Source organism: Heliangelus exortis, chromosome Z (genome assembly GCF_036169615.1).
Source record: "Heliangelus exortis chromosome Z, bHelExo1.hap1, whole genome shotgun sequence".
Taxonomy (NCBI): Eukaryota; Metazoa; Chordata; class Aves; order Apodiformes; family Trochilidae; genus Heliangelus; species Heliangelus exortis.
The window spans coordinates 17,628,746-17,640,441 of record NC_092454.1 but is presented as its reverse complement, the minus strand read 5'-3'; the positions used below and the strand labels follow the sequence as shown (position 1 = coordinate 17,640,441).

The 11,696-nt window shown below is 38.3% G+C and overlaps 1 protein-coding gene across 3 annotated transcripts in view; it reads right to left on the bottom strand.

Moving 5' to 3' along the window:
* Nucleotides 1–4,837, bottom strand: part of ITGA1 (integrin subunit alpha 1) — a 72,044-nt gene extending 67,207 nt beyond the window's left edge. For 2 of the 3 annotated variants that reach the window (XM_071730980.1, XM_071730981.1), the window contains exon 1: nucleotides 4,304–4,478. In XM_071730980.1, the coding sequence (XP_071587081.1) occupies nucleotides 4,304–4,331 (28 nt within the window). In that variant the 5' untranslated portion in view covers nucleotides 4,332–4,478. Of the gene's footprint in view, nucleotides 1–4,303 lie in introns of all 3 variants that reach the window. The other variant, XM_071730978.1, reaches the window with a different exon arrangement.
* Between the last annotated feature and the right edge of the window lie 6,859 nt (nucleotides 4,838–11,696).

Sequence of the window (11,696 nt, the reverse complement as noted above, 5' to 3'; positions counted from 1 at the left end):
TTTCTGATTTCTACCAGCAATTCCTTTTTAAACAAAACAAAACAAAAATAATAAAAAGCCCAACAACAAAACAAAAACAAAAACCAAAATAAACCTAAAAAACCCCACTATGGATTATTGAAATTGATGACTTGGAAAGGCTTTGAAGTCAAGGCTTTAACGAGATACAATTCTACTGTGATCAAAAATCATCCCATATGTCCCATAGACATAGAAATTTCACATAGAAAATTGCACATAGAAATTTCTCTCAAGTATCTAGTACTTGTCTGATGTTGTGACAGGACGTGGAACTCAAATCTGGCCCAATAGTGTGCACTCCTTGCTTCTAAGCTTGATACTGATGTAAAAACAACTTTTATCAGATATTACATAATAGGATTTATTTATGAGACCTCCGGCTCTCTTCCTGTGAGCACACATGCTTAACTCAGCATGAATAGTTTCACAGAAGGAAGCTGGACACCCAAGGGAATATAACATTAGCACATGTATAAATAACTATTTGCTTAATTTGAACTTGTACATGCTATTAAGTATGTATTAAAATTTTGTAGCTTAGGCAGACAGCATGCACTTATATTTTCTTTAGGAGTTCCTTTCACTTATCTATGTAAATGTTGCATGGTGAATTTATGGTGGATTTTCTTCTTTACATTCTTTGCAATTATGAAATTGCAAGGGTAGACCTCATGCTATTGTTTCAAGAAAAAAAATCCCAAAGTGCATATTTACTTTCTGTATTAATAGTTATTTTATTTTATAATTCTTTTCCTGGTGGGTATTTACAAACTTCTCTGCTTTTTGGTTCCAGTCTAATTTTTACAAGTAGCCTAACATCTCTAGAGATGCAGTGTATTTTAGATAAAGTTTGTAAATTGGCATCCATTGCCATCCAGATCCAGTAGAAAATAAACATTCAGTTTATGCAAGCAGGTGATTTGCTAAATTAAAAACCAAACAAAAACCAAACAACAAAACCCAACACACATCAAAATTTTCCAACCTTGAAACATAGCTGCCACTTAATAAATTGACTGTTGATATAGAAGATATCTGCAGGTGTGCTAAAGTCCTTTTTCAAAGAAAAAAAAATTAGCAGATTTTATGAAGTTATGAACAGTGATCCACAAACATTTAGTGGCAAGCTATAAACTTCAGTTTGGTATCCACAGTTAGCAAGACCATTGTCAATCTATAAAGGGAAACATTTCCTAATGATGGTACTTGGCCTACTCTGGTAAAAAGTAAGTACTGGGGATCGTTATTTGTATCAATGTGTCCAAGAATGAGCAATAGAAGAACAAAACATTTTCAAAAATTTAGGAACCAAAGAACTGTAAGTTTATACTAATCATGCAGGGAGAGAGAGGACTTTGCCCCCAAACAAGTCTGCATACAGTTTTAATAAAAGTTAAAATTACATGGTCTGTTCCGGTCTTAGTAAAAGATTAAAACTAAGTATAGAACCTGGCAGTTCTTTCTTTTTATCACTTTTAATAAACCATTTTATAGGTACTAATAATTGCAGAAATTTGGGCTTAATTGTCAGACCATCTTAAGCACAGTAAAAGACAAGGTGGAAAAGATGACAGCATATATTCATAGTGATTTTGGAGCCATGCTCTTTTTGTAAGATTATTTTGAAAATATTTGAGATACACTGCACTGCATCTTCAAGTCTTGATCAGGTGCTTTATGAAGATGGTTTTATGCAGATTTTAGACAAGAAAAGGTCATGTTCATAGGATCCCTCCCCTCTCTCCCCCATATTATAGTCATTTTAGTTAGAAATAATGCAAACACAAACCCTGGAAAAGAAGAAGTATCAGGAAAGAATCTCAGAGGGGGCAATGTGCTGAGAAATGTTGCATGTTATCGCTGAAATAGCAAAGGAACATAAAATATAAAGATGGAGATGCATGTGGGGAAAATGTAGGGTTATTTTATGCTTTCCCTTTACTGGGTGTCCGTCATGCCTTTGCAGGCTTGGGACCAGCTATCTTTTTACATGCAGGTCTATCTATGATTACTGGTAATTTCTGTTACAAAGATGAGTACTCCTAATCAGAACCAACAACACAGAAGGAGAGAATTCAAGAAGGGAACAGCCTATATGTTAATCTGTATGTGAAGAAACACTGAAAAGCAATGGAACCCTTTCTACTTTCAACATGTGTTGAAACATGGGGCTGGAGAAAACTTCAGCAGATCCTTAGTCAAATGTATACTGAGGCCAGATGAAGTAAGTACACCTCAGCTATCCCTCATATTTGTATCCAACTCCATAAAAAGTTCCAGTTATGAAGACTATGCAGGGGTAGGGTTTTTGCATAGCTTGTTCTATTAATTTATTACTCAACTACTGAATATTCCCAAAGTTTTTTGCTAAGTGAGTTATGCTGATTTTCTCTTGTCCTTTGTTGGACATAAAGAATCAGCTATTCATCAATCTCTTTTTTACAGACATGCACTGTAGAAAGTCCTGATTGAATGCTTTCACAAAACAAAGCAAATATCATTTGGACTTACATTCTCACTAGTAGTACTGTAACTAAAAATCTATTTTAAATGCTTAACACTTCCCCATTAATTTTCTCTCTTCCAGATCAGCAAGCCTAACTCATTCAGTCTTTATTCATAGATCATTTTCCTCAACCCTTATCAAGCTTGTCACTTCTCTGTGTGCTTCTGCCTGTTGGTTTGCGTCTGCCAGACTTCTTCTACTCAAGTTTCTCAGAAGCCTCACCAATACCAAGTTCAGTTAAAAAACCCAGCTGTATAATAAACAAACATACAGCTCTGTGCATCTTCTTTATTCTTGATTGGTCTCGTTTCCTAGTACACAAAAGGTCACTTGCCTTTTTTACTTTCCTAAGAAAGAGGAACATATAACTAACTTGTATTCGTTTGTTATTCCACTGTAATTCTAAAACTCACTGTACTTATTTTTTCGACATTTTTACTTATTCATGTAGGACTGCTTTGCTTGTTTATCTGAGGCAATTTCACTCCTAGTTCTGGTATCCCTAATGCTTGCTCTTATTTCTATGTGTATTCTATTTCACACTTACTTAAAAAAAACAAAAACAAAACCAACCAAACCGAAAAACCAAACCAAAACAAGCAGAAAAAAACAGTAAGCCCCTGACAGATCTGGATGGAATTCACTCTTGAGATGCCTTCCTATCTGACAATAAACCCTCTTGTCATTACAAGTGATTTATCTGTCAGCAGTACCAGTGGCAGATTTTCAACTCTGAAGGGAAGTTGTGGCACACTAAATTGTTGCCACTTTACAAAACCTCCTTCAGTGAAACAGAAACAGAAGCATATTTTAGAGGGTATCACTGTGTAACAAATGAAATAAAGCTATGAACAAGGGCTAAATATCACACACCAAAATACTACATTCAGATTTTCACGTTTTCCTTTATCTGCTCTTTGTTGCACAATAAGCACAAAGCAAAGAGGGAAAACCCTATCTTGCCTTTTCCCCAGTTGCTGCTGCCTGCACTGTTACAATTCTTATGAAATCGATTCATTCCTCTGTACTGTCTCAGGTTCACTGTGTGCTGGTTGCCAGCGCAAGAGCTGCTTGGGAGATCAGTGTCAAAGTTTACAAGCACACGAATCCCAGCATTGCATTAGCCACTTTCCCACGTCTTGGATTCCCCTGATTTCAGATCCAAACTGTTACTACAAATTGACTAGTTAGGCAGATAGGTACTTGCTGTATTTGTTTTACTAAAAAAGCAAATAAGCTCCTAGCAGTAAATGGAACCCTAGAAGGAAATATTACATGTTCCATCTCCGGATGAACTCATCTTTCTGAGGCTAGTTGGGTGAAGTTAACCGCTTCCTCACTTCCCTTCTAACGTTCAGAACTTCTGAAAGCTAAACGGAGGAAAAAAGAAAGCTATCCTAATTTAAAAATTTGCGAGATGCACAATTTTCCCCTAAACCAGATTAAATTACGGCGTTTTTTTTCGCCCATTGATTGTGATCCAACAGCCACCCTCCAACCCTCTCCCTGCTATCCACCTCCTCGGGGGTTCTCAAGTCGGTTCAGGGAAGGAAACCGGAGGAGTCTCTCACGGTTCCAGACAGATGGCAGCTCCGGGCAGAGCATCCCCAGAGCAGGGCCAGGTAGAGGGAACGGGGAGCGGGAACGCGTCCCTTGGGTGCCAGCCTCCGGCAGCTTCACCCATCACTGCCAGGGAGCCGTGCTGCTTTCAGGACCCGGGTCTTCAAGACAGAAAGGGCGAGGAGAGGGGAGGGGGTAGCGGGGAGGGGTCCTCACCTGTCAGCATCCAGTAGGAGGCAGCCATGCCTGGGCTCCTGCCGGCCCAGGAGCCCGGTCCGGGGGCAGGGTCGGTGTGAGAGGGTCCCGCTGCCAGCGCTGCGCTGCGAGTGGAGGGAGCTCAGGGCTCTGCGCGGCCCGCCCGCCCTGCAGCCGAGTCAGGCATTTCCTGTTTGTTATTCAGTCTTTGCGCTGTTTCTCCGCATCAAGAAGAATTTAGCTTCCTCCCCCCGCGCACAACTTTCCTCCCACCTCCCCCTCAAAGACCTCTGAGCTTTTGGACACCTCCCCGTAGAACGAGCCTAGCGCTAAGATGTACAAATAAAGCCAAATGTGCCCCCTCAAACCTCCGGCTGCAGCCCGCAGGGAGTACAGGACCTTAAAGGGACATCTGCCCTCTCGTAATGAATTAATAAGTGTTTCCAGTCGGCCACCCCCTCCCAGTAGGGCAGGAGAGAGCTGAGCGGGCTCCTCAGCCACCTCTCTCGTTCTTCTCAGCAGGAGAAACACATCGTTGAGGTAGCGGGTGTGTTTGGCTGGTCAAGTTTAATTGCTCTTACATCATTCCTTAAAAACGCACTTTACGGCCCGTCAGTTGCTTGCAGGAGGGCGCCAGCCACCCCCTCCCCATTCTTGGCGGCTGTGGGTATGCAGAAACTCTTCTGACAGTGGACGAATTTGTCGAGTCTTGGCGTCTTCCTGTGCTTTGCTTAGTAGAGGAAATACCAAAGAGCTGCCTTTGCCCTCACCTACCCAACATGGCATCCCTTCCCCCTCTTTCTCTGACTCCTGACTGGCTTCACTAATAAATAACTGAATATATTGCAAAGATAATAATCAGCCAGAATCAGGCCTGTGAGTAGAGATTTTCAGGGTTCACTGAACACTCAGTAAAAGAGAAGCTTGCAGGACTTTTTATATTCATGTTTACCGGGGTGATGCTCAAGCAGAGTAACATCCCTTCAGCAGTGTATAGCTCTTGTACTGAACCTGGAGAAAGATAGTTTTGTTAAAAGAGGGAATCCATGGTCCCTCAAGCAAGAAAAAGAGAAATCAAAATAGAAGGATTTGAGTATCTCAGTACTATTAAAGAATTCCTCCCTCCCCCTTTTTTCCCCTCAAATCGGAGCAAAGAATTTGGTAAGTGGAAGTTAGTGGAATTTTTGTAATTTCCTCTGAGGATAAAAAACTACAGCTGTTAATCATCACTATAATAGTTAAATACATCTTCCAGCTTCTGTCTTAATTTTGTGAGAACACTTTGAGTGCACCTTTACTTGTAGATCTGTGGGAATTTTAGAAAGCAGTCCACAACTGCAAGGCTGGGTTTAAAAGCAAAGGTTCTAATTCAGTAATAACTTATGTGTATGCTTGCCTTTACACATTATAAATGTTTTAAAACAATGTTTTAAAACAAAAAGGTCAAATTAGTTTAAAGAGTATAATTGTTTTACGCATTCTTTTATGCCTTTCTAAAGAGACTTTGCTGAGGAAAGATTTTTTTCTAATGCTGTAAATGAAAGATGATTTGTCATTTTGAGCTCTGATTCCCAATTCAGTTTCAGTAACGTATTTTAGAATTAACATTATGAACAATAGCATTTCCATGGAATCTGCCAGAAGAATTTGTAGTTAAAAATTAATTTTAAGACTTTGAAAGATTAGATTTTGAAAAGACAGAACTATTAAAATACCAGGAAGACCCAGTTCTTCTCCTTTCAAGAGGGTGTTATTTCTGCAAGAAACAGTGGAAATGTATTCAGCCCCAAAGGTTGATGATGCAACAGGAACCAAATAGTTTCAAAGGCAGGCAGTCTTCTAAGTAATGTGACTATAATGTACATAGAACTTGCTTTCCATGGAAATTGTTCTTTCATTCTTACAGAGGATATGAGCAATTTTAATTTATTTTAGGTAATTTATTTTAATTTATTTTAATTTATTTTAGATAATAAGGATCTCTAATGCTTAGCATAGGAAGCAATGAGTAATGCAAGACTTTAACTTGAATAGCCAGAAGTGTGCTTAGCTTACTACCATTAAAGGAATAGTATGACAACATCAACAATTGTAAGAAAGATGTACCATATTTCTGCAATGTTTACCTTTATTATGCTGTATTACACACTGGAAAACCATACAGAGTTTGTTCTTACAGGTTCTAAGTGAAGATTTATCATTGAAAACTCTTATTATCATCTTTGATGGTTTACATTTTACTGTAGATCAGTGATAATTTACATTTACATTTTTTCTTAATTTGCTTACTCACAATCTCCAACATGTCTTTCACCTTGATGACTCTGTTGTTCCTAGGACCATGGTAGGAATCACTTGGCAGGACTTGCAGCACTGTAATCTTATTTTTATTATGTCTGAGATACTCAAGGGCTCCTTCTTCAAGTCCCAGAACTGACCTTGCTGGATTTGGTACAATTCCAGCAATACTCTGTGCATAAATCTTTTCATGTTTTGCAGCTCAGCTTTTAACTGATACTTGATACTCTTGGAGAATGCCCATGTTTCTGCTTCATCTGTATCATCCAGTGGTAAAAATGTGCCAAAAATCCTTTTTAATGTTCAGCAACATCTTCATTAAAAATTTGTTTTGCAGCTTGTGTTAGTTTAATTAATGTTGGTAGACAATGTTATGGAAAATGCCCTTTATGTTCCATGTTAAATTTGTTCTCAACAGTAACTTTTATGTCTTCTTTACTGGTCTTTTTTTTATTATATAACAGGTATCATACAGTAGTTCTGAACAAAATTACTATTCAGTTTGTATTCTTACTGAAATAAAGTTGCATGATTTTCCTCTGTAACAGATTTAAAGTATCTCACATTCATAGTCATGCTGCTTTTCTTTCCCCATTTTCTCTGGGTGCATTTTTTTCAATAATCATCCCAAATTCATAGACATCAAAACAATCTCTATCACAAAAACAGAGGAAGATTAGGAAGAAATTAATTTGTATGACAGAATTTACTTAACTTACTTACATAAATCTTCCACCAATCTCTTTATTTTATGAGTGTGGTTTTATCCTTATGTTATTTTTTATATTAGAAGAGACTTTAAGATTCTTGCAGATGATATCTCTACTTTGTTCATAATTTCTTATAGTATTTCTATTTCTTTGAGTCAGCTTACAATTTCAAACTTGTTTCACAGTTTTCTCCTGCAACATGCAGGCGATTTTTCTGTTTGCTTATTTACTTATCTATTTACCATGTCAACAATATATCTTTGAGCTTTTTAGCATATCACCAGTCTGTAACATGAACATATGTTTCTTCAAAGTATATGCTAAAAATAAGGCTAGAAAACCACAAGCTGATTTATCTGTTCAACTTGAATGAAATACTGATTTTTCTGGCCTGAGTATTTCATCCTTTTTTGTGCTGAAGCACTTTCTGCAACAATGGAGCTGTGGCACTGAGAAAGGGGAATGGAACTGGTAGCTTCAATGCAGTGAGAAAAAAATGAATAAATTCATATTTTAATGCACAATATCGAGGGGCTGAACCAGCAACTGCAATATGTTTACACGGTATTTTTACTAAATGTACATACTTAGCTCCACTGCATTTTAAAAATGAAATTATTTGAAATGAGGCCAGAATTTAGGGGCAAAGGATGCACTGTTTCTTATTGTTACCATGTGCTTTCTTCTCTCCACCCACGCTTCCTTTTATTATGGCTTCTTAACAATTGTCTTGTCTGGTTTTTTTATTATTCTGCTCATGATATCACAATGGATCTTATTTATTGCTCAGATAGATTTCAATAATGAAACTGTATAAAAGAATAATTTAATGCATGCTGTGAACAGAGACTAATAGGTGACAATAATTTCTAAAAGCAATTACATAATCTGCACTTTTGCATTAGACTGCATTCATGGCTTTCACAGCTTGATTGCTGGATATAACTACTTATTACCACTTGGCTACAGGAAAAATGTAGCGGTGACTTCAATAACCATGGTGAAAATTCTCAGTTTATTCTATATTTTTCTTTCTACTCTACATAGATAAAAACTTTAGTTCTCACTTTTTTCCTTGAGGCTTGCACACATTCCCTTTTCATTTCTGTTCTTTTGCTCAGTTAGTTCAATAGCGACATTTAAATATAGACCACTTCCCAGAACTGCCTTTAGTCTTCATGATCAAAAAAAAAAAATTGAGCTGCCAGCATGAGCTGGCAATGCATGCCGCAGCCCAGAAAGCCAATCATATCCTGGGTGGCATCAAAAGAAGTGTGGCCAGCAGATCAAGAGAAGTGATTCTGCTCCTCTGCTCCGCTCTCATGAGACCCCAGCCAGAGCACTGTGTCCACTTCTGTAGCCCTCAACACGAAGAAGATGTAGAGCATTTGAAAAAAGTCCACAGAGGAGGGCCACAACGATGATCACAGGGTTGGAACATCTCTCTTATGAAGACAGGCTGAGAGAGTTGGGGTTCAGCCTGGAGAAGGCTCTTGGTAGACTTTGTAGTAGCTTTCCAGAACCTGAAGGGGCTACCAGAATGCACAGGGGGGCACTCTTTACAAAATAGTGTATTGATAAGACAAGAAGTAATGGTTTAAGCTGGAAGAAGCTTGATTTAGGTTAGACTTTAGAAAGAAATTCTTCAGTGTGAAGGTGGTGAGACACTGGAATATGTTGCTCAGGGAGGTTGTAGATGCTTACAGATGTCAAAACTGAATTTTTTTCTGGGAATCTATTGCCTTGGTTGTCATGTAAGTTATTGAAGCTGCAGTAAAGGTGTTAAGATGGAAGAAAAATATTTTTGGTGGGTCTTTACTGAGATTTTGAGGTATTCTGCAGATTAAATATTTTTTTCTAGAAATGGTCCAAAGTTGGTATTTTACCATCTTTTCCACCTACATTTGCAGCCCACTTTGTAAGCTAATTTGTGGCCAGCCACCTCAAGGATCCAGTAGCTGTATTGCACAGCACCTTATCAAATGTGGTTCCTAGGCTCTTGGATTATTAGTCTGGAAAGGAGCTGAAAACAATTATCCTAGCTGCCAGGTTTACAACTTCTTGAATGACAAGGCTACCGGTAGGTATATATAGCAATTAGAAAAGTGAGACATGTGGTGGTATGGAGATGTGGGCTGATCCACCTGAACTGTTACACTTTATTCATGAAGGAAGTTGAGAACTAAAGGGTAAATGTGAACAAATCCAAATTATACAGGATAGACGGTTAGGCTGGAAGGTCCCTCAAGGATCATCTGGTCCAGCTCTTCTAATATTATTGTTTATACAGTATATCTCAGAACCCCATCAAGATGAGACTTAAAACTTGCCAAAGTGGAGGAATCCACCACTTCCCCTGGAAGACCATTCCAATATCTGACTATCCTCATAGTGAAAAATTTTCCTCTTTTGTTCAAACAGGAACAACTTGTGCCCATTTCTTCTTGTCTTGTCCATTTGACTCCTTATAAATAGGGAGTCTTCATTTTATTTGTAGCATTGTATTTGTAGAGGTGTCAGGAACAAAGTAATTTGGGCACAGAAAGAAAGGAAAAGTGGGGTAAGGTCTGCTTTGTGTTTTTCTCTTTGCCCTTTTTTTGGATTTGATTAATGATAAATTTTTATTTATTTTTTTCCCCCAAGTTCAGACTGTTTTTCTCATGGTTTCATGCTGGGCTGGCGATTAACCAGATGACAGATGTTCTCTATTTATCCCCCTCCACTCCCTGATAAAGAAAGGAGAGAGAATAAGGAAGAGAGACTTATGGGTCAGAAACTAAACAACACAGCTTTAATGAAACAGATGATAAAAAAAAAAACTTTTAAATATATACAAATATACAGAAAAATGATAGCATGTTCCTCCCCCCTTCCACCCAATCATGTTCACATCACGACCAAGGCTGCAGGACAGGCCCTAGAAATGTCCCAGGCTGGGCTCCTGGAGTCAGAAGCAGTTGGAAGCTGGAGACAGGAATACAAATTCAGGGTGGCGTGGGCTTAGACTACAACTAAATGAACAGATGGCATCCCCCGAGGATGTCGAAGGAGGAAGAAGGCAGCAATGGGTTTGACCCTCGTGATCCCTCAAATTTATACCAAGTATGATACGTATGGGATGGAATACTCTGTTCAGTTTTGGTCACCTGTCTTGTCTGCTCATCCCTAAAGGAGAGTTTCAGGTATGACCCTGTTACTTCCTTACTCTTTCCAGAGCATATGATGTTTCCAAGAACCAAGCAGTAGCCTTGGTTCTGCATACCATTCTCTAGCTGTAACTATAAACATGGAGTGTTATCTGTCCTAGAAACAGACACTGGCTGAGAAGGTTGCTATTAATTCCAGTAAGTGCAGCTACTTAGACAAGTCTTAGCTGAAAGAAAAATTACAGCAGACAAAATTAGTTCTATCCTGGCCCAAACCAGAACAGTGTTTCCTGTGACCATAACTGGTGAATGAAGTCTTCCTAGTTCTTGTCTTGACTAACAGGGTTTTAGGTGGATTTCCTCCTCGCCATCCCAAAGCGGAAGAAGAGGAGTGAGCAGCTGCCTGGTCTTTGTTCTATGCTAGGCTTAAAATCACAATTAACAGGCTTGCACAGACTTTGAATTAAACTATAAAAGTGACTCTACAGCATGAGGGAATTGAGAAAGAATTTGAAAAATTATACATTGCATTAGGAGGGGACAAATACCAATAATTTGTGAATTTGACCAACCTGCTTACCCAGGGTTATGGAATTTCTAACTCTGAGAAGGATAAAATCAGTAACATTTTATATATATATATATATATATATATATATACACACACACACACACACACACACAAATATTATACTATGTAACTACAGCAGCATTCCACACAGAAAACTCTTCATGGCTTTACAATCGAGACCAAATATATATTGTACAAGGGAGTTTCTTGTGAAGGGCAGACAAGAGACTCAAATCATGTCAGCACTGTCAGGCTGAAAGTTAAACTTGCTCTTGTATTAATGGATATTGTTCTTCAGGATGGTAGAATTAAGAGACACAAGGCTGTAGAGACTAAAAAGAAAAATTCAATTGTGTTTTAAGAACTACATTTAAAAGACAACAAAAAATAATTATATAAACCTGACCTAATATTTTTTAAGGGAGGCCAAAATTTCAGGCTGGACATTACAGTCAGGTTTGAAAGTAAATTGACATCATTAGCAGATATGGCTGATGAAAAGGTAAAGGAATATCAACATCTTAATAATCAAATTCAGGAACTGATTAATGCAACTGTTACCAAATACATGGGGTTTTCACTGGGCGCACATGGATAATTATGATTTGTTACCATATTTGGGCCTGTCTGAATCCCAACAGGAAGAGGTCATGTGCCATTTATAAAATTGGGAGTTTTTAATGTTCGTA